Here is a 23938-nt window from a genome sequence, read left to right as displayed (position 1 = left end):
CATCTTGAAAACAAGTATTTGTGCTGTGATTTGATTACAAAGCAAAACCCAAATACATTATGAATACAGAGTTGGACAGAGTTGGGAAATATAATCTTCTTGACCAGAACGGATTTTCAAAGCAGATCAAGAAAAAGATTATTTCAATGAATTGCACATATTTGCTCTGCCCACTCATGCATATGCCATTTTTCATCTCCCTCGAGAACTTTTAACCTAGTTGATTCATTTTAACCAGAACTTGCATTACAGTAAATTTCTCACAGCTAAGTTACCACATATTTTATAAAAAGACAGACTGGGTAGGAAAGATGCTTTGCAAGCTAGCAAAACACACCCTTCAAGACAGTCAAACTTGCCTACTTTGATTATTGAGATACATCAGCTAGATCAGCAACCCTCTAACCTATCCTTCTCAAAACCAGCCTCTCAGGACAGTTCATTTTGCTGGAATGGCTAGTCCTGATGGTCAGTGCACCCCAAGGAAAACAAATTCCACTTTAGCTTTCATTTTGCAACAAATTAAAGTTTTTTGATACCATAACAAACGTTTCCATCTCCACGGAAGCCAACTGAACATTCACAGAAGAAACGATTTCCAGTTCCTGGACGACACACAGCATTGGTGTCACAGTTATGAGTACCAGTGTAGCAAGGATTCCGGTTAATATCAGCAGAACCATCTGACAAGACAGATCATATTTAGCCTTGATGACTCTATCCAAGTAATAGCATTCAGTTAAGGCCTAGAAGGAGTCTGCTTATAGTATGCATTAAACAAGGAAAAAAAATACCTTTTGCACGAGAAAGAAAGAAAAGCCACAAAAACCTCTCTAAAGGTAAGATTGACAAAAGTAATTCATCTCCCAGTCACTGATAGTAGACTAAAAACACGATTCATAACAGCTTGGTTTATTCATTTTAATTAGCAGAACTTTATTTTGTATCAAACAAAAGTGAGCACAGCTTTTTTCTTATACTCATCTGGTATGCATTTTCAAATTGTTTGCTTTTTTTCCTGATTTTAGTGTAAACTTGGACAGCTTATCAAAAAAAAATACACTTCATAGGTTGCCGGCAATTCAAAGATAAAATGCCATATTTCATGATAAGTTATAGAAACTCACCCATGGTGAATCTTAGTCCCCTCTTTTGCCCTTTTCTCTGACAATACAAAAAATTCAGTAATAGAGGAACTACAAAATTAGGTAAAGATAAACAATATACTCTGGTTATCTGAGTGGCAATAGATTCAAGGTGGTATCTTGAGAGCATTTCAAGGAATTAGACACAAACTCCACTGACTTTCAAGAAGAGATAATCACTTGAATACTCTTTCTCAAGTAAAAATACGGTCTCATTTCAACAGTCTCATTTCTCTTCCTAATTGATGGATCTGGACTTCCACTGACTAATGCAATAAATTAATTTTACTCACTAATACACAGCTAAGGCAGGCTAGAAAAACATGGATGCCTGTTTGTTCTTAATTACTCACAGTAGAGAAAAAATTTCAATTCATACATACCACTGATTGGGCCAATGGAATTACTCATCGCATATCGCAGAATCTGCTCGTCTCTGTTATACAGGACAAACACACTGTCCACTGAGAGCTGCTGAGTAGCAGAAGCAGGACGGTGAGAGTCATCGTGAATGCATTCATCAAACGAGATGGTCTGTCGCCACTGATAGGCACCCGTGTACGTGGAAGCAACGCCATCCCTTTCTGGCTCTGTCACTGTGTACTCTCTCGTGGATGATGAAGTGATCACTGCAACGTGACAGCAAACACGCTGATCAGAACAGAGATCAAAAGTACTCTGCCAAATGTTATCTGTAGAATTGGGATGCAGTCTGTGCACTGTAAATAGAAATTTCAAAGGCAAGAAGCTATGAAAATGGATGTATTTCCATGAAAAGGAATAGGCACTCGAGTACACTTACTCTCCTCTCGGGTATCAGAGCATCGATAAATAGAGTAATTTGATTTATTTTTACATATTTCAAAAATTTTACTTTATTTTGTGGTTTCCAAGTAATGAAAGGAAAATTCAACTCAGCAAACTCAGAGGTCCCTTTCAGTGAATTTATAATGGATCTACAAGAGCCATCTCGCAAACACTAAACTATACCCACTTTTAGTTCATTGTAGGCTATTAGCCCTGGATTTTAAAAGTCCTGAAGAAGCTGCCTGTCCGAGAGCTCTTACATTCTTCACAACAATTTTCTATGTTGTCAAAAATTGTGACCAAAGCTCTTCAAAGAAGGGCTCATGGATCCTCCCACCAACAGGAAGGTTGTCAGAACACCACTGTTCTTTGTTTGGATCAGAACACACCTATACCAATCCATTTCCAACAACTGGCAAAAGATGGATTTCTGCTAAGTAACAGACTGTTAGATACATCATAGGACAGCAGAATAGCAGCTGTTTGAGCACTAGTAGATCAAATCCAGCCTGAAGGATGCCTCCCTCCAGCCTCTGATTTTACCTCCAAGGGAACAGCATTTCTGCCAAGCGTTCTATAGAGCATATGCTGTGCAAACAACTTCTCCCAAACTCTGAAGCTGTTCAGCACAAGGCAGAAGCTTCCTACTGCTTCCACTTCCTCCTCCACTCAGCTGGTAAAACAGGCAAAGCACAAGAGGGGTTCATTGCTGGCTATCAAAGCCAGACATTAGTGAATATAAGGCAGCTGAAAATGGTGTAGTTGCATCATTGCTATCTCTACCAACCAAAAGTGCACTCCTGTAATGAAGTGCAGTTTCTCCAGTATTCATGTGCCTATGGGTGCACCTCTTTACTTCTCTTCAACAGGTGGGCTGGCTGACGAGCAGCAACACTCCAACCTCACTTTCTTTTTTTTCCTGTATTGAAACAACCATAATTTTTTCCAGGAAGAGGAAAGCAAAAGAGGGGAGCTTGCCCTGTAAATAGTGAATGAAGAATGGCTCTCAGGAAATCTAGAGTCTGTGATAAAGGAACTGAGAGAGAGGAGAGAGAAATTGATAAGGGAATTAAGAGGTTCCTAGTTTTCTAGTCAGTTGTTAAAAGTCAGCTCAAATAATACTGATAAATGCTTGCAAAAGTTGTTGCAATGCAGTTTATATGACACATACTGGTAAATAATTGGTTTACACACTCTCATCAGACATCAAAGCTCACTTAATGACATTACCACAAAAAAATATACACCAGTACAGCTCCTACTAAAGAGCTGTGGACCTACAAAAAACTTTGTAACTTATATGCTGCCATCAACACTGTAAAAACAAGGCCAACAAAAAGGGAAATTGACAGTGTTTTGCAAACATCAGTTCAAGGAAATTTAAAATATTTTTTTCAATAAAAAGATTTGAAATATTTGCGTTGTTCCACTCAAAATCCACCCTCTTTTGGGACCTGTTCCTAAGACACAAAAAGCAACTTTCTATAAATTGAAGGGTCCTAAATACACTTGCTAAAAAGGGAATAATTTTTTTGGATTGTCTTAGTCTCTGCTTTAAGAAATGTACACTTTCTTATCATTTCATTATTAGGGAGCCTTACCAGAACTAGAAGTATGATATAGTTCAGTGTATGGTTCTATATGGACTGATGCACCAGATGGGATCTCAGGTATTCTGCCCTCCATTTCTGTGCTGATGGTAAGGTGACCATGTTCATCAATACCACTGAATTTCTGCTTTACAACCAGCTTCTCATTGTTGCCAAGAAAAGTTACTTCTGTTTGTCGTGTAAACTCACCACCTAAAGAAAGAGCATTAGTTAAACCACTTAAAAGGTGTTCCTGAATCCCTCTGTTTAAAATATTGCTTTTAGTAGATAAATACAAATTACTGTTTTCTGCAAGCTTTGATATGGCACAATTGCTAATATATTGTGTTTCTAATGAAATAACTTTCAGAGGTATACTGATAATATCCTTGAATACTATCTTAAGCACTGAACATGGTAAATTGCAACTAAGCCTGAGGAAGCAGGGTTTTTTTTAATTAAAAAAAAAAAAAAAATCTGACCAAGCTAATAACAGTAGGCCTTATCCTACCATTTAAAAGGGCAGTTTAGAGAAAATTTCTATTAGGAATACAGTCAGTTTAAAAAAAAAAAATTAGAAGTCCAGTACATCTGTTTCCAAATCAAAACCAAGTGAAACGTATGTTGTAAATTCCAGAACAAACTTCCAAAATGCCAAATCCAAGAAAACCCCAAAACAAAAAGTTATGTAAATTCATATTATAGGGCTGTAAAGGATAAAATTTTAAAAAGAAACACATGTTCTCCTAGAACAGATTCAATCTACATCTTGAATTCATGTGCACAACTGCACAGCTTTGGCCTCAAACTCTTATGAAAAGCTTTAATTGTGAAGAGGGGTTTCCCTCAAACAAGTTCAGTGAGTTGTTTGCATGACATGCAGCAATTTCTTCTGTTAAGAATTTCAGACCCTCATGAGGTCAGATTTTCGTTTCTTTTTTTGCTCCATTGATGCAATCAAGAAATTAACATGCTAGACTTCTTGAAGATATAGATGCAGCTTTTTTTCAGTAGCTCTGTACACTGTAGTAACAAAAAAAAAAAAAATCAGATGCTTTAAACAATCTCTTTCTTGCACAGGAACTAGCCAAGCCAATCTTCTTTCTAACACACTTGTGTGCTGGTACACTGACAGAAAATTTAAAAGTCCAATATTTATATATTGTAAGCACAAAAATGGTGAGAAGTTTGATTACAAAGGATCAATTTGCAGCTCAGAATAGATGTGTTTTCACCATATATTGTTCTAAATACATGTCTTTTCTATCAAGACAGAGGAAAGCATAGCACAGTTTTGAACACTGTATTAATTTAGAAGTTACCAGTAATGCTGAATCCATTTTTATATCCTTGGTGTTCCACTGCAAACATCCATCCTATGATACCTCCAATAGAGGCAAGAGGTAGTAAAGAATACCCCAAGTTCTCTGGGATTGTGCTGATAGCAGTGTAGGCACGCCCTTGGTTCATCACAACATAGGAGTGGAGATCAGTGTTCTCAAATGTAATTGGAACAGGGTTATTTCCTACAAAGATTCTTCCTTTGACCTTCCCGTTGACTCTCTGAGGAGAACCTGGCAAATCAATACAATGCATCAGAACAAAATGACAATTCTCTCATACTCTCCAAGAAACGTGTTCAGAGCACTCACTACGTTCAAAGGTATTAGTGTTGAAATAAAGAACAAACAAATACTCACAGAATTAAGACAAGAAATTGCCATGTGTTCACTGACTTATGTATGTATATACATGTTTGTTGTTATTATACAGATTACTAAATAGCCAAAATTGCCTAAAGAGATGCCCTTTATCCTCATTAACAGTTTTGTCTTCAAGGATAACTCTATATGCTGTTATGGTATATCTGACAGTAAGTGGTACACAAACTTCACTTTTGAAGACCACCCTTGATATCAATACACACTGAAAGCAAATTCGTTCATTCCGTATTAAAAGGCTAACACCACTAGGTGTTAGAGTAATTGACCTCTTATTCTAACATATTACTTTTTTGATTCTAAACTGTTGACCTTTCTGAAGACTGCCAGTGTTATAGCTATTCTGGATTGCTAGTTTTCTCCTGTATATAATTTCCTACATGGAAGTTCAAATTCCATTATCATCAGATCCTTTTCTTTCTACAGAAAATACAATTTTATGAACTGAAAGCTTTCCTGGCTTACAAAACAAAGTCTGCAGTCAGCTATTTGAGTGGTTGAAATGCATCTATACTCTGAGTCAAATCACTGCGAGGATTACAAGCGTATACATAAGAAATTCCTTTATGGATTTTACACGGGAACAAAGTTTAAATGGGTATTTAAAAAAATCTTGCAGATCAGCCCTTTAGTAAAGCAGCTTAAGAGTCAGACAAAGAGGAGCCGTGCTCTTTAGTTTGATGATCAAAGTTAATTTGTTCATCCCTTTGAACTATCCATTTCTAGAGTGAGGACCATATCAGATTATAACACAGTGGAACTTCATGACTAATTCTATCAAATATCACCTAATATGAAAGATATGCTATCTTTCAAATTATGTCAGTTATGGAAGAGTTTATTTTTTCTAGAAAGTCATGTTAAAATGCATAAAGCATATAACTGACCACTTAAAATAATTTGCTTCATTCAAAAAAGCACAGTATTTTAGAAAGTATAGCTCACTGCTTAAAATACCATTCAATATATCTCAGTGATAAGTCTTTCAAAGATTTTTTAGTATTTAGTATGTAATTGCTACTTATGTGCCTAGTTTTCAAAGAGTTACCTTCTGCTACGCATTGTCTGCCATTTCCTTTGTAACCAGCAATACAATTGCAACAAAATCCGTTGGGATAATCTTTGCAAATAGCATGAACAGAGCACTGGTGACGGTTGTTAGCACAGGTCTGTTGGACATCTGTGTGGTAGCGAAACACTGCAGAAAATAAGACCAGATATTTACACTTCATGTAATTACTGTAGTATTCATATCTCCCTGGTAAAGTTTAAAAGTCTCTCTGGACTTACTTGATTAGTTTTTTCATTTTCTCTCTAAGCAATGCGAACTATTGCAATTGATTTTGGCTAACCTTGCAATATGCAAGTAACAGTCTATTATTTTGCAGAAAACATCAGGACTTTAGCTAATTTTTTAATTAGGAAAGACTTTAATTCTGTTGACTTCAGTGGTTTAAACTTCTCGTCAAAACTAAACACCATAATTTTAACCTGTTCTTGTTTCCAAACCAAAGCAAAAAGGCGACTTTCCAACCTTAGAACAAAACACATCAGTACAGTACCCAGGACAGTGCAGCAACTGATGCACCCTGTAATCCTAATTGGTTTACCCTATTATTTCATGGAGACAGCAATTCTCACATCTGCATCAAGAAACATCTGGCCAGTCAGTCACGCTACTCTGAAATTTCTATAAACACTTTATCAGAACTTAGAATTGCTACTTCCACCCGTGGAAGACTGGAGGCCATGAAACCCTAGACAACAAATTTTACAGCAGTTTCTATTCCCAACCTTTATTAAGTCACCTGTATTCAGTAGCACATCTAAGAAAGGTCTGTGAGCTTGATTAGGGAACTAGTTTACTAGACTGGCAAGATCTGAATCAGATGACATCCGAGTTGACTACTTTGATGAATAACAAATTTATGAAATGTGTCCAGATTTTCAGATATGAAGACAGTGAGAAGGAAACAGATAATTTCTTTAGTAATTCAATTTTCACACACCTCTGGTTTTTTTGTTGTTAGTTTTTTTGTTTGTTTGCTTTTGAGTTTTTTGTTTGTTGGTTGGGTTGGGGGGGGAATGTTTGTTTTTGTGGTTTGGTTTGGTTGGTTGGTTTGGTTTGTTTGGGTTTTTTTCCCAGTCTATCCATCTTACAAGGAGTTAAGCTACAAAAAGACCTTACCTATTCCAGTTTCATCAAATTCTTCCACATCTATGACTTGAGGTTGCTGTGGGGGGAACCGCTGGACCTGAAACTGGCGAGGTGGAGCTTTTGCTGTCGGGAAATCTTGAGGACTGTAAAAAGACTCAGTTGAAGGTGTTCCTGTTACATCTTGGTATGGAGTCAAAAAGTCTTCTGCAGCTAACTGAGGAACACTGTACGTAACATGGTGCTGATCCTCTTCGGTGCTGTCCGTACTACTTGTGATATACTGCTGTGTTATTTCAGTGGAGCCGTAGTCTGACATGAATGGTTTAGAAGTCATCTCCTGATCTTCTTCATCAGGCTCTAGGCTCTCCAAAACATTGCTGATCTTGGCAGGTACAATGCTGTCAGATGAGCTACCAATCTCAAACACCCAGACACCTTGCTTCCCAGCATTGCTGCTTCTGTCAAAGAGAAGTGTATGCCAAATCAAAACAATCAAGCATGAGTTGTGTGGTATTTCTAGCCTACACAAGATGTTATCCGTCACTGAGGAGTGTCAGGACAAAACTGCTTAATTATCTTATCTACATACTTATCTACAGGTACAGTTTATTCAGCTGTAAAACACCCCTGACAGTTCAGATAGCATTTTATTCTCCATACCCAGAGCTCCGAGAATTTCTAGCTTTCTTATCTCCAAAGCAATGGGAACAGGAGGAGATATGTGGGTTACAAAGATCTTGCTACCACTTACTAGAACTTTCTAACTCATTCCCTTTCCTTCTTCTTCACTCTTTCTTTCAGAAAAGGGGCTGCCTAGGATAGACCATAAAGAATTGAAGTCTAAGTGGTACGATTTGTAGAACAACTGAGTACACAGCAGTTCCTACCAGTGACAATGAAACTGTGGACCTTTGAAAAATTATACCAAAGTACTCATATTCCTCAAGAGGGTGGATGTTCATCAGTGGCAGACTTTGTGATTTCTCATGCAATGGCTAATAGCATCTTCTTAGTTCTCAGTGATTCATGTTACAATTAAGAAAACCATGGAACTCTTGAGGAGTTTAAACAAGGAAAAAAGCATACTTGTACAGGTTTCTAATGCTGTCTTCATCATTAGCAATGACATTGTAGGATCCTGGCTTTTCCCAAAAGTAGTAGTTTGTAGAGGCTTGACTAAAGCCGACCATAGCAGGAATATTTTCATCGTCATTCTTGGAGTATGTGCTATAGAACTGCAAACTATCTTCTGGATAAAGGAAAATAGCATAGGAACTGGAGTCAGAAGAGGCTAAAACAGCCTGGAATGTGTTTCTCTGTGGAAAAAAACATTAACACCCATTTACTCATGTAAAAATAGTCAAGAGAGACAACAGAATAATACTTTTCCTTTTTTTAAACACAAAATCAACATTAGAATTTCCATCATACATAATGTATCATGTACTTCCTAGGAAAAGTCAACATTACACAAGTTTATATTTTGCTAAGGCAGTTTCAGCTTTAGCATTCATAAACATGAAAAAAAAAACATTATTAAAGTTAAATCTGTAGGAAATAGTCAGAGAGGCTGCCCAAAACAGAACAATTTTACGTTCTACAGAATATTTAAAGTAAAGTTTAAGTTTCATCTTGCTTCAAGCCTTTACCCATAGGAACATTCCTGCTTACCATAGGAACCACTAAAACAGCACCTCAGACATCAGCTATTCATTGCTACCAGAGTACAAAATTGTTATTATGAACACAGTTGCTTGTGTCAAGTTAAGCAAAAGAAGTTATCATTGACATAGAAAGATTTTGTAAGTTATGGTAATGTTCTCAACTCAATACATTTGAGCAAGCTCATCAGCTGGAATAATTATGGTGTACAAATTTACATATTCATACAGGATAGTACCTAAATGGTTTAAAAAGGGGAAAATGGCTGGGGAGTAATAATAAAAAAAAAACCTCTAACTGCTTCTTCATTCAAAACTGCTACAAAACATGAGGTTTTTCTGAATGCAACATCATCCATTCAAAATGGTCTTTAGTTCCTACTAGTCCTTATCTGATTTTAGATAGTCTGACATCAAAATGACTTGAGTCTGTTGAAAAATGCAAGCCAACAGGATTATATTGCAAGGAGGGAGGGCAGGTTATTCTACTATTTCACATTTAACATTCAAAGTAAGAGTTGTCAGGGAATACAAAGAAATCAGCTATGTATCAAACATTTTCTTTTTAATTAATAAAATATTGTAAAAGAAAAATCAAGTAAAAATTCTTGTAACTCCTATTTTACTACAGTCTTTTCAACAATAAAATACATTCTTAACTCTGTAGGATTCATTTAAACACAAAGGAATTCAAGCCTTAAAAACAAATAGGTTACAGTGTTACGCTTTAGCTGAACATGCGTCCAACGTGACTTAAAGTTCTGATTAATACTCACCTTTTCCTCTAAAGCATGATCTTCTCCTGGTGCCTGGTAAGGACCCACAAGCTTCCAGGTAACAATAACAACACTGCTGGGATCAAAAGTAGTCTCAGGAAAACCTCTTTTGATATAGTCTGATGCAAGTTGCAAGACATCTGACGATGAATCTTCCCTGTAATAGACATTTCCACGTCCATCTGTTGTGTCCAGGTCAGCCATAAAAGGAGCAATAGCCCCAAAACTCACTGGGAATTGACCAAGATATTTTTCTTCATCTGAAGGTTCATTCACTGCGATAATCCCATTAGTGGTAACCTAATAAAAAGATGAAAATTGTAACACATATATTGTTCATATGGTCGTCTCCTACACATAGGTGCTCTAGATCACAATATTGTCATTGTATTTTGAAAAGAAATTGAGTCAAAAATCAGGTTTGTATTTGAAAAGTAACTGGATTTTTCAAGTTCTTGTTTTGTATCCCATGTCAGGAGTCCTGGTATTTAAGCCGCCTAAAACCATGGATAGACCAGCCTTTTTTCCCTAGAAAAAGATTTTACCTATTTAAATTTCAGACACTTATTGCCTCTTCTAACAAAGATATACCTCCCCACCATTGCTTCAGAAGCTGATAAAACTTCTGAGCAAAAAACTAATCTACACATAGACACCAATCCAAAAAACTGCTCCATGCTTAAATATTGTAATAGTTTGGGTGAAAGTCTTTTGGGAAGATGTACAGATTTCTCTTTGCCTCACAAGGACTGCTTTAATTTTCACTTCACTACAAACATCCTCCTAGGAACTTCTCTACTACTGTGTAAGGCTGACAACAACAAGCTGCTGTTGTGCTCATGTGAGCACAGCTCTTATACCAGAGGCTATGGAGGCTAGGAGACAGAATTTCCACAGCAGGCCCTATAAATTCTCTTACAGCTGAGTGCTCTGACACAGGCCAGTAGAAAACTGGGTCTATTATCTGAAAGAAGAAAAAAAAGCGTTAACATATATAAGTGAAACTCCCAGTTTGAAAATGCATACGTAGTGGCTCAGTGAAATTTAACTGGTCAGTGAGACAATGACTCAGAGCCAACCACCTCTGACTAAAACTGAAATAAACACATACATACAGTAGGTGCTAGGGCATGTCCAAGTGTGACAGCCAAACTCCACTGGCAAACCAGAGCCGGCTCTCACACACACAAGCAGCGAGCAAGACTACAGGTGTCAGGCCTTGGGATGGTGCACAAACTGCTCAAACACAGCTTTGTGTCCCAGGTCTTTCTTCCAGATATGTATGGCACTGAGGGAATCAGCCACATACAAATCTATTTCCAGGTGCTGGACTGCATAACAGGACACATCTGACTACCTGCAGGCAGCCAGGCACTCGCTCTAGATCTGTTGCCACATATACAAGGGACTCAGAAAGGAAAAGAGGTTCCAAAACTGTCACTACAAGCTGTGAAACTAAAGCTGCAATCTCCTGCAGGTTGATCTCACTCACAGGGATTCCTGGGAGTCTGAGGAGAACAAACTGCTGCTGAATGCTGTGGATCACACAGTCCTGATGTTCTCAACTTTATGCAGTCTTTAGAGATGCTTAGAAGTGGGTCAGAATGGTTGCTGTGACTCAGATTGCAAGGCTATCTAACCCAATAGTCTGTCCCTTAATCTGCTGGTTTACAGATTAAGCAAACAAGAGGACATGCACGTACTTCAACAAGCCTCCAACCACATTCACCTCAAGGGATTCCCTGTGGTTTGACTGTTTATTCATCCTCTGTGGATCTCTTCACATATTTGTTAAGTCTTCCCTTCAATACATACAAACTTTATCATCCACAAAATCCCTGGTAAAGGAGCTCCATGAATCTGTCACTCAAACCCTGAGGTCTCTCCAGCACTTTCTGGTTTTCAGTCTGGCTCCCAGTTTCATTTGATGGCCCCTAGTTTTTGTATTGGGACATAAAAAAATCCTACCCAGTCTTTCCCACTACATCATTTCTCCTCCAGAATGAAGACCCCAGTCTATTCATGCACTCCCTGTATAAGAGCTGTTCTCTGATCACTCTCATCATCTCCAAATTTTTCTTCCCCTTTTTCCACTATATAAATTTGGAAACAAGGAGGCCAGTAGGAGGCCACATATTCATTCCCTTCACAGAGAAATTGTGTGCTGTGCAAGCCCATCAAGGATACAGGCTACATGTATCTTGGCAACATCCTTTAAAATCTGGACCACTATTACTATGGCTACACCCAGCAAAACAGAAAAAGTCTAGTATGAGAACTCATGATGCCAATCATCCCTTCATATACAACACACACCTATACCTTGAACCCTCCTTTGGCTAGCCAGGGGGTCAGAGCATGCCCATTGCCACAGGTTGGTGGTCACTCAGCTTGGCGCATAACTGGATAATGGTCAGCAGAAAACTGTTAGCTAAACTTAGCAAATACTTCCCACAGTATATGAGAATTTACTTTAAAAGTGGCTTGACATATGCTGACTGTATTGTCTGCAGATGTATAATTTCACGAGCAGCTACAGTGTAAAATATTAAAAACATTAAGATCACGTAAAAACTGGCAAGCTGGCTTTACGTACGAACAGTATATCTGAGATATATAAGCAGAAAATAATCTGCACAGGCACAATGGGAAAGGAGGTCATGTTAGAAAGGGGGAGAAGAAGCTGAGTATTGTGATAACTTTTTCTCTAATCATTTATGACTTAAAAATGGTCACAGATCCTAAGGCAAATTATGAGTTTTAGCAATACAGAACTAAAAAGACAGCATGGGTTACCTCAATATAGACCCTGCAATTAGTCATCCATGCAACATAAATATAGTCCAGAAAGGTGTCCAGAACTCCTATAACATCTGTACACTAGAAAAAGGCCTCATTCCTATAAAGCAAAGCTAAAACATGACCTGAAAATGAAAACCCACCAAATATACTCTACCACTGGAAGACAGTATGGAGGATGGTGGGCATTATGGTCTGTTTGCTAAGATCTTTAGCAAGGAGATGCACTCCATCGTTAAAGTAATAAATTTAGAGCCAATTAAAAGTTTTTCCCTTCCTTCTCCTTGCTTACACTTTTTGTACACAAGCAGCCCTACTCCCACTCTAAATCCTCTTGTGAGAGATGACTGGTGTTTGAAGTATTTTAAACAAATTCCATGCTCTTCATCAGATTTGGTGTGTACAGACTCCGCGGCTTCATGATCCCCCATTTATGGCAGAGATTAAAATAACATTGAGAGAAAATACAATCAGGACTAGTTAATACCACAGAGTAAAGCAGAAACCAGAAGGAATGGCCCTCCTCTTTTCACCTATTAGTGACATGGTTCTGACTATTCTTTTCCTATTTTGCTAACTTTAATGCAAAATTAATTTTATTAAGGAGATGCAAAATGCCAAACCCATTTTTTTGTAGTTTATAAGTGAGACAGTTCAGTTTTAAATGTTAAGGGAATGTTTGGTTGCATGTACTCTATCACCCAGAAAACAGTTGCAAGCCATTAAATGAAAATAAATACACAAACTGCTCACTTTGTGCAGTGATTTTTAGTGTAGAGAAAAAACACTTATTAATAATGAAAAAGCATTTTTAGCTTTAACAATATATTTATATTGACAAAGACGGTGAATAGTATGATTTAATTTTACCCTTTCTTTTAAGTTCACACAGACAGGTTAAAGTGCAAATCCCAAAATAAAGACAAGTAATTCAGAGTACACCCTGGGTTTCATCAGAGCATCATTCCTGCCAAAAGGGAAAGGGGGAAAAAAAAAATGCCTAAGGTGGGCGTTGCTCAAAGACCAGCTTTACAGTATATCTTTCCTTTTAGGGTATAACACTATTTAACTTGACAGGAACTAACATAGATGTATTTTTAGATGTTAAACTTCTGGATTACACACATAGTTAACATACATTTGGGGTTTGTAGCAGAACAAATCATACACACACTATTATAGGTCCATCCTGAAAATCAAGTAAGAAGAAGGAAGTGCAAAGTAAGGAAGCACTTCTATTAAGAGAAAAAGTGTATCTGTGTGTACTACAAAAATTCAAGTTTCAAACAAATGAGGCATTTTTTCCCTGTTCAGTGAGTAGATATTTTAAGGACTTGAATATTTCTGAGTAAGAGAGTTTAGAAAAATTGAATGTATTTTCATAATGAAGTGACAATTGACTTAAAGCAGCAAAGCTTTCTAATAGAAACATAATCAACTATTAATTTAGCAACTTAAAAAAAGTAAGGATTTAAAAAATTGAGCCAAGCTTGCCTTAAAGGACTCTGGATTCTTCCCCAAATGGAGGTAATTCCCTAATATTTTCATTATTCCATATCAATGAGTCTTACTGTAAGCTGAAAAAGCCTTAATAAAAGCGTGCTATTAAAACAAATATGTTTGGTTAGTGATTGGATTCAATGTTATAAATCTTTCATAGGAAAACACCATATTGAAGATTACAGTATGTCAAAGTCTGTTTCCACTTATGAAATAAAAGTGCACTCTTTTGTCTACGAAAAAAGATTTTGTTGCCAAGGATTTTATGACAAGCTGATATTAAACAATTGTTTCTCAGAACTCCTTGCCTTTTTATTCATGTGTAGAGATAACTCAAACAACTCAGCTTCTAGACTGTTGAAAAAAATAGAAAGAGAATCCACAAATTTTCAACTGATTGAAGGTCAAAAATCAAGTGCTCAAAAATTAAGATAAGTTTAACACATTATCCTTATGAATCATACAGAAAGAAATATTTAATCACAACACAAAATCTGATCTAGGAATTCCTTTGTGTATTATCACATATACTACATGTTAATTGTATCAGCTTGATAACATTTACCACCAACTAGCAATACTTTGGCAAATCTTGCTTGCCAAATAATGTCATAGAGCTTAATAAGTACTCATTGCAAATATACATAAAAATACATACTGTGAAGACACTTTCAAAACTGCTCAATACATTTCTTTAACAGGTTTACTTCTCTTTTTCCTACCCGTTCACAGTTTGTACTGTGCTTCTGTTTTGCAGTACTCATGCCAGACTCAATGCAAGATAAAAACCTCTTCATAGTGTGTAGACTGATACTGAAACACCATTCACTAAAACTGCCCATCCTTAGTAATCATGCTGGCAGAGTCCTAAAAGTGATTCTGAAATAAAATTTATATGAGTATTCTTTCAGACAAAAGCTAACTAGAACTATTCCTCTTTCAGGGCATGGGCAAGTAAAAAGATCACTAAAGTTAAGAAACCTCGTGTGTTCAATCCATTTACTGCTCTTTGAAAACTCTGCCCCCTTACCTGACACATTACTTGTTATCTTTGCTTCTCAATGGCTGGATATACAGTCCCCTATCTTTTAAGAGTATGCCTGTGCTTTAAAAAGTGTATCTTTTACTTAGGTTGGCTAATGAGTGGCCAAACTTAGAGTACAGAAGACAAGACAATGAACTAAGGGTCAAACTGAAGTCTGAACTCCACTTAATACTTCATCTTTACTGCCAGCGTCAGTGAACAACACCCATTTTCCACACATGCATAACTCGAATCCCACAAAAGTTGATATTTCAGATATGATTGTCAGGATTTATCCAGGTTGAGGCAGTGTGGACAACGAAAAAGAACGTAAGTGGCAGAACTAATATAATTCAGTGTAATGCAAGCATGTTATATCTTCAGTGAATACCCATAAAACAGAGTCAAGTACATGGAAACCACATCAAACTTTGCACAACTGCAGTCACAAGGGAGCTCTAGTTTCCCAAATGTCTTCATGTAGATTAGTCCACAGAGTTGCATCTTTGACCCACAGTGCTAAAACACACTGGCATATATGGTCAGGGAGATGGGTTTAACTTATCAGATTAACACACTGAACATACTGCACCTTCCCTACTAAGGCCTTTCAACTGCCAGCCTAGATGAGGCTTCAGGGGAAAAGGGGCAATTATAAAACATGTAGTGCTCTTGCAGTGTTCTGAAGAGATGCTGCCATTTTAAACACTTTTTTTATGGCTACTTTTGAGCAGCTCTGCTCCAGACAATCTGTTTTCAATCCCACTTTCAAATACGAAACACCCTCCACTAGCTATAAACGTGCACAAACAACTCTGGGATACAGATTCTGCTATAAAGCACACACACATGGCTGAGATTCTGCCTACAGCCCAAAGCCTGCAATTACTCTGCATGTGGACTTCCCCTGCCCAAGAGACTCTTAAGCAATGAACATTCAAGAGCACCCAAGACATTACGAGGCAGAAAGCATTTTCGGTGCTAAGAGGTGCAAGTCTTGGACATGTCAGGCTGCTGGTTAGACACTCATAGTTTCAGTTTTGTGACTTCGGTGTGCTGAAACACAAAAAACAGACCACAGCGAGGATGTTTCTTAGCTGAACACGCTCTGCGTGTATAAGCACTGAAAACGGCTGAGGACGGCGTTCATTCTGGTTAATCGATTTGCTTTACCCCCCTATTACCTGTTGAATCGTCTCGCGGTACAGACTGTGAAAAATCGGCAACAGCCACAGCGTGAGAGGGACATTAACACGACCCTAACACCCAACTGAACACAACTGGAACAATTAAGCTCTTTGGACCGACCTCTGACCTCGGCGCTCACACAACCGACACGGAACCCAAGAAGTGCCACCCCAAAGCGCCCCGCGGAGCCCCCAGGAGCCGTCCCGACCCTCCGGCGGCCAAAGGGGGCCCGGCACTCACGTAGAGGGAGCGGACGGCGGCGCCGTAGAAGTGCAGCGCCGTGCTCAGCTCCAGCGCCGCCGATCGCGCGTCGTCCCCGTTCTCCAGCGCCGCATCGCCGCGCTCCTCTCCATGCGGGAGCAGCGCCAGCCGCTCGGCGGGCAGCGCCAGGATGGGCAGCGCCAGCACCAGCAGCGCACAGCGCAGACAGCTCGGCGCGGAGCGCATCCCGGCGACTCCCAGCGGGAGGGGCAGCGCCGTCCCGCCACTATAAGCGCGGGCAGCGGGGGCGGCCGGGCCAGGCCGGGCCCGCGGGCGGGGGCGCCCCGGCCAATGGCGGCGCGGGGCGGGCGGGACCACCGGCCCTGGGCCCCCCTGGCTCGGCCCCGCCCGCCCCGGGACCCCTGCGGGCCGCGCAGCCCGCAGAGCCGGGCAGGGTGAGGGGGACTCAGCTGCAGGGATCGCTCCCGGCCCGGGCACTGCTCGCCGCCTCTAAGCCTGCGGGAGCAGAGCGGGGTCCGCGCCAGCACGGGGGGACCGGCTCCCGGGAGCGCCCTGCGGGCGCTGGGATAGAAACACTCAACCGCTTTCGGGATCAGTGTCGTTTGTGGGGTGCGAAACTCGGGAAGATAAACCGATGCAGGGTCGTAGGCATCCGACGGATGCTTTCAAAGCCGCGGCTCTCCGCCAGGACCGGTGGGGTTTCTGCGCTAGTTTGGAAAACTCCGACTCAAAGTTACTCTAGCAGCTGCAGTGTCTTCCAGCAGCTGCGGTATCTTCCAGCAGCATGCCAAGAGCTAACATACTGAGACCAAATACCAAAATCAACACGAAACAAAAATATGAATCCAGGTGCTTATTATCCGGGGAAATGAATAAATACACTGGAATGTGTTTCTTGAATTGACACTATCCATGTCAGAATTTCATTTGGTTATAAAATAAAACTAGAAAACTTATAAATCTGCAAATGAAAAATCACCGATATTAGATACAGACAAAAGTAATATAGTTGATGTAGTTCCCATGTACTTGACTCTGTTTTATGGGTATTCACTGAAGATACAACATGCTTGCATTACACTGAATTATATTAGTTCTGCCACTTACATTCTTTTTCGTTGTCCACACTGCCCCAACCTGGATAAATCCTGACAATCATATCTGAAATATCAACTTTTGTGGGATTCAATATATACAAATATATTATTTCTGACTGTGCCGCCTTGTTTTATAGCCTAGTCCTGCTCCCTTGGAACACTCAGAAGCAACTGAAGAATGGTTATATTTCATATATTTTTTCCAAAGCTTCTAGCAGTGTTTAAGGATTAAATCTTGGCCAGTAAAGTGCATGCTGTGATATTTCCACACAATGTTTACAACAGAAAATCACCTTGGGGAAGGTAACTGAAATGCTATCCACATGCTTTTTACATGGCTTTGTACTTTTCTTTAAATGCCTGCTCTTTTTGTTGTTGTTGTTTTGTTTTGGGGTTTTTTTTGGTAAGAAAACATAATTTTGTACTTGGCAAATTGCAAGAGCACAAGACATTCCAGGGTACACTATAACCACACTACCTGCAAGAAAGAAACGCATCTGTTAAGCTAATCACTATGATCACTGCAACTATCTACAACTATCTTCTGTATGTCAGTGAAAACAGTCACTGAGCATGGTGGTGTGGGAGGAATGAAAGCCTTGTCTCCTTGAGTTCTTACTGTACTTACTGAAGAAAACTATAAGAGGGTAACATTTTCCTATTAAATCCACATGACTTCCTAGTATTATGCCCAGAATTTGGAGGGGCCACTGGGAAGCTAGACAGTTAGTGTAGTAAATTTGAAATCTTTTTGAAGGCTGAAAAGTTGAATATCTACATTTGCATGTTTAAAACACGGGGTAGTAGCCATGTTAGAGTAAATCCTTTGTCCATTAGTCAGCATATTGAGATTGTTTAGTCTATATTTACCTTAAGAGGATTACAGTGTTTCTGTTGTAGCTGAACAAGTTTACCTTGTATGCAGTTCCCACTGTGAGGAGTGATGAGAATTGTTAGTTCTAAGACCAAAAAAAAAAAATTAAAAGAAATTCCTGTTGTCCTTTCTAGAGTCTTCTGTAATGACCTGAAAAAGAGATGGAAAAGCATGTTTACATTACAAAGTAGTTAATTGGGAGATATTAATGGCTAACACCAGCCCGAATGGAAAATGCAAAAGAGTTCAACAAGATTTAAGCAGGGAAGAAAAGTATTTAGATACAAACTGGAATATCACAATTGAGAAAGAACACAGCTGGTAAATGCCAAGAACTCCACAATTTCATTGCATCTTAAATCAGATACGACAGCAGTTTACAATGCAATAGCATCCTCTGAGCAGCCACTGAGATTCTGTACAATAGATGAGATGGTTTTATTGTGTTACAGGGAGGTAAGTGAGGTTCTAAAGGCATATAGTAACACTGTTTTTCCAGAGACTGCTTGTGAGATCAGCGATGTCACAGAAAATTCACCACTTGAAATAATTCAGACTAAAGCAATAAAAAAAGATCAGACGACCAAAGGAAGCAACATACAAGGAATTGCTAAAGAACTGAACATGTGTACTTGATTAAATGATAATGGGGAGGAGATTTGATTAAGATTTTGCATCAAAGATATGGAGTGCCTTCAACTCAAATATCTTAAGAATGCTACCAAACAGATGTAGGAATTATAAGGGTGAGTTTGAGGATTACAGATAACTAGGACACTGAAATAACTAAAAGAAACCATGAAACCATGTATCAAAAAATGCTTCCTCACCATGGGCTCTATTTTCAGATAAATCATTGACTGGGCATAGTGGAAGCAGAATGACAGAAAGCTTTGAGAAGCCAACACTAGGTTGGTTGAATTACTAAACAAGAGACCTTAAGGAATAATTCTGTATTTAACAATGGAATAAGACAGCCCAACAGATTTTTACTCGAGAGTTGAAAAAGAAGGTGCAGATATGGAGAAACTTGACCATCTCAAGCTCTTCCCTAGCTTCCATTAACAGAGAAAAGGGAGTTAGTGTTCCCCTTGCTGGCATGACTGAAGGAAGTAAAGTAATGCCCTGGGCCCCTCATGATGATTTTCTGCTGTTCAGTGATGACAAAGCATTTTGTCATGATCATCAAAGGACAGACTAACCATGCGGTAATAAACTGGAGAGAATTGAGTATTTGGGATACTGGCAGGAAAGAATAGAAATGAGGTCTGCTGAGAAGGAGTATTTTTTGGAGAGACAAGGTCATGGGAATCAGAAAGTCACAAGCAAAGGCAAGGCTCACAGGAAGATCATGGAGTGCACATCATAAATTTAAATCACTCTGTCTTAGAACTCAATGTTCATTGTTCATTAGAGTGGAACATGATGAGATTCCTTCTGTAGTTCTATATGAGCCAGTATCACTATGGAGGGCACACAATTCAGGAGCAACTTCAAGAAATGTGTATTTTGCAGCAGAACTCTCTACAGAAAGAAACTAATTTTGAGACACTTAGATGCTCTTGAGAAGCGATGCACATGAAAGACAATTTTCTATCTGAACCTCTGTGCAAGGTACAGAAGATTGTAGAATCCCTTCTTTTTCTCTCATGTGGAGATCTTATAGGGCAGTGAAAGGACAAGCTTCTTGGGAAGTCATATCCTGCTCCGCAGAACCTCTAGGCAAGAATGGGATGTGTCAACGCTTGGCCAGTGACCTGGTCAGTACAGAATAGATACACTGCTGTGATATAATGGTACGCAGTAGTAACAGATTACTGCTCTGGACAGGGCAAGAAGCATGGGGAGAAACAGTATCTCTCGTGCTCTTCCTAGGACTGGTGCTAGGAGAGACTGTGTATTTCTAGGGTTGCCTTTATCTATTTCTCTCTCATTATTAGAGCTGATAACTATATTAATAGGGGACAGGAAAAAAAGTCACAGAGGAAATTATGCTTAAACAGAGTCATGAACACTTTCTTCATCCGAGTTTATAACTTAGGAAAAAAAATCAATGGAAAATGCAACAGAAAAATATGAGCATCACAGAAAATTGCTAGATAAAAAAAGCAGACTTACAATTCTCCCATCTGTCAAGTAGCCAGAGCCACATGAAAAACATTACAATTTTAATCTTTTTTATATATATTTTGTCCAAGCGTCCTTCTTATATCCTAGTGCTTGTTCTCTTTCAAGAACAGATTGTGTAATCCAGTAAGAATTCTAGAACTTTTCTATAGTAAGAGAGAGTCTTAATAGGGCAAGTGGGTATATAATTATTCTTCTATTTAAATATTCAGCACCGCGCTATTACACCTACTCCAAGTCTTACTGTTTTGTTAGTATCTAAAAGTTTTAGCTTTGTGCCACAAAAGACTCCAAACAGACAATAAAAAACTAATTCAGACTTCTAAAAAACACAGAGGAGACGGGAAGACAAAATGTATGACCATTTTCTCTTATACACAAAAAACAATTACACTATGAAGGAACATTGTTTTTTAAACAATGGGAATGGGATGTGGAAAAGCAATTTGAATGGAACAGGAAGACAGCTATGGAAAAGGTATCCTTTACCTCCTATCTACTGTAAGACTGAAGAAATAATTACTCTGACCCACTGATACTATGTCAGACTTTAGAACAGAGATATTACATACAAGGAAAATATATATTCTTTTAGCCTGGTGAAGAGGTGGTATTGAATGCATCTCAAGTTAAACCATCAATTCAGATTGAATGTGCACCCAAACCAAAACACTGCTAAATGTGATATTCTCTTTTATGTGGAATCCAGACTTTGACTGAGAATTTCAGCTGTAGATGGAACACACAAAAAGATGTCACATTGAGTTCCAACAGCAAAGCTTCTAGATGACAATCAGTAACAAAAGAAAGGCCAAGCATTGATCTGATGCTTGTGGTGGCCAGAAATTCAATAAAAAATGATTGCAGGAGAAGCTCATCCTCAGCTTTTCTACAAACATTCAAAAAGGCTAATAAAGTGTGAAACACTGACACAGTCTCTCCCATGACAGCCAAGCTGCTATCTCACATCTACTCCCTGTGTCTACAGAGCACCCAGCCAGCCTCACAGAGACTGGCCTTGCCTAGATTCTCTGCCAGCTAGAATAATACATCTTGCAAAAATTGTCTTTTAGAAAGAATATATGGTTTCTCAGGTGAGTCTAAATAATCACAGCAATTCAGAGAAGACACTTCAACCATTTCCCTCCATGATGATTGAATGATATCTTTTGTGAGGAAAAAGGCTTATATCTGAAACTGACTTTTCTGCAGTGGAATCCATTGCCTAAACTAGTGAAATTCACTGAGGAGAATCTATTATTACCTATTATTATCTATTATTAGCTTGAGTGGCTGTGAGTAAAATGGAGAAACTGATTTTCATTCAGGGTAGGTGATGCTGTGATGCAGCAAAGACCAACAACTTTAATTACTTTTTTTACAAAAGGACTGGATAGGGGAAAAATATTTAATAAAGATAACATCTATTCTTATTAACAATATGGACTCAAAATTAGGTTGTAGTTAATCTTTAAATGTAGATATAGTTGTAAAAGCTCTGCAGAGAGGGAGAACAAAGTTCCCTATAATTCCATGCTTGGCTAGATTGAACACTAGTTATTAATATTCCCTTTAATGAGGTTGCTTGTAAATATTTTCACTTCTGGGCAAGGTCTACTGAGAAAGAAAATCCTTCCACCCAAAAAAGAAAATTTAAATGTTTCCTGATCTCTCCTGGTCAACCGTTCAAAGTTACCTACACTGAAGGCTTTCTGCCTTGAGGAGTCCACTCAGCGCACAACGAAGTTTCCTACAAGTTACTGAAATTTATTTGTGAGCTTAAGATAATTTTCTGAGTGGGGTGAATGTGTGTGTTCAAAGGCAGAAGGTTGCCTGAGGATAGCTGAATCATAAAGTTAGACTCCAAGAACATTGTCAATAGGCAAAATTTTTGAGTGACGACTCTGCTGACCATTCCATACAAAATGATAGTAAAAACTGGTGAGTATCAGCTCAGTATTTTCATAGTGCTTTTTTTTTTCTTCTTCACAATTCTTCTGGTACCGTGAGTTGAAATTGTAGCTACAAGGTGCTATAAATAAAATAATTTATTCTTAGATTAAATATGTATAAATTCAAGAACTTACTGTACATTTTTCATGTGAAGGCCTAATTTGTGTGTTTGGAGATAAATTATATTTACAATGTTGGATATAACTCATGTAGTTGGCTCTAACATGCTATACATTTTAATGTTGAAAGAAGATTTTTTTTTTACCTTTTTTTTTTTTTTTAAACTGTGTAAAGACTGTGAACTTTCCCCTGACTTGAAACAGTCCAGATTAAAAAAAAACAACAAACCAACAACCCAGGAGTAATTCCGTGATTACAGCTACTCATTCTTTCTGACCTAAGGACTTATATTGCTGTTCACTTCATTCGGAATCTGCAGACTAATATAAAAAATGGCACACTCATTCTTCCCAAACACAGTTTAGTGCTTCAGTCTAGCATGTAACACTACAGTTTTGTCATAGAGCAACAATAAAACATAGGGATCTGCTCTAAGGCAACTCAGCACAGAAACAATCACATTGCCCCTGGGAAAAAGAGGAATTATTTGCAAAGACTAGGATTGATGCAATAACTTATTCATTGGAGAAGTGACAGCGTAAGAGCAAGAAAAGCCTCTACTACAAGAGGTTGCTGAGAACAAACTCTGTGTGTAGTCTACACTCCCAGTTGAGAGAGGGACAGAGGGTGATCCCTGTGGCCAAGTAGCAAAGACTGGATTGTGTCCAAATCACTAACCCCTAGATCTCCGCTCCACATAGCATTTAGCCCACGATGTCTGCTGGGTTACTGTAGCCCTAGGACATAATTTGTTTCATTCTTCCCCCTTCCTCCCTGCCCCCGTTCACAGCGTTTGAAATAAAGTGAACTGTTATGCAGACCAGCAGTGGCTCAGTTAAAGCACAAAACTAAGGGTACGTGTCATATACCACAGTCTGTGACACAGGGTATGTGCAGGTTACTGGAAGTCACAAAGCCTTTGGGCTAGCTCTGGAAGATCAGAAAGGGCCAAGAAAAAAGTCTGGTCCTGGCTTATGGCTGCCTTTTGAGCATGGTCCTTGCAGCAAACTGTTGCCAGACCACTCCTGTGCTTTTTCTTGAAAAGAGCCTTTTGGAGCGGGCAAGAAATCAGCTAATATGTAGATGGGGTATTCAGGGGTTCAGTACATGAGACAGATCCCTGACACACTCTCATTTAGCAGTACAGAAATACCTGTTTATCAGCAGTCAGAGGCAT

The 23938-nt window shown here is 38.8% G+C and overlaps 1 protein-coding gene across 3 annotated transcripts in view; it reads right to left on the bottom strand.

Annotated features, from left to right (window-relative positions):
* Positions 1-23938, bottom strand: part of NID1 (nidogen 1) — a 55680-nt gene that overhangs the window by 27442 nt on the left and 4300 nt on the right. Inside the window, exons 2-10 of one of the 3 annotated variants that reach the window (XM_032683481.1) lie at positions 18602-18711; positions 9858-10157; positions 8507-8736; positions 7451-7878; positions 6311-6460; positions 4864-5115; positions 3554-3754; positions 1529-1774; positions 540-683 (exon numbers count right to left, since the gene is read on the bottom strand). In XM_032683481.1, coding sequence (XP_032539372.1) covers positions 540-683; positions 1529-1774; positions 3554-3754; positions 4864-5115; positions 6311-6460; positions 7451-7878; positions 8507-8736; positions 9858-10061 — 1855 coding nt within the window. In that variant the 5' untranslated portion in view covers positions 10062-10157; positions 18602-18711. Of the gene's footprint in view, positions 1-539; positions 684-1528; positions 1775-3553; positions 3755-4863; positions 5116-6310; positions 6461-7450; positions 7879-8506; positions 8737-9857; positions 10158-16608; positions 16854-18601; positions 18712-23938 lie in introns of those variants that run through there. The other 2 variants (XM_032683479.1, XM_032683480.1) reach the window with 2 other exon arrangements.

Source organism: Chiroxiphia lanceolata, chromosome 3 (assembly GCF_009829145.1).
Source record: "Chiroxiphia lanceolata isolate bChiLan1 chromosome 3, bChiLan1.pri, whole genome shotgun sequence".
In the NCBI taxonomy this organism is placed as follows: Eukaryota; Metazoa; Chordata; class Aves; order Passeriformes; family Pipridae; genus Chiroxiphia; species Chiroxiphia lanceolata.
Note: the sequence above shows the minus strand (reverse complement) of the source record. Positions and strands in the feature narration are given on the sequence as shown.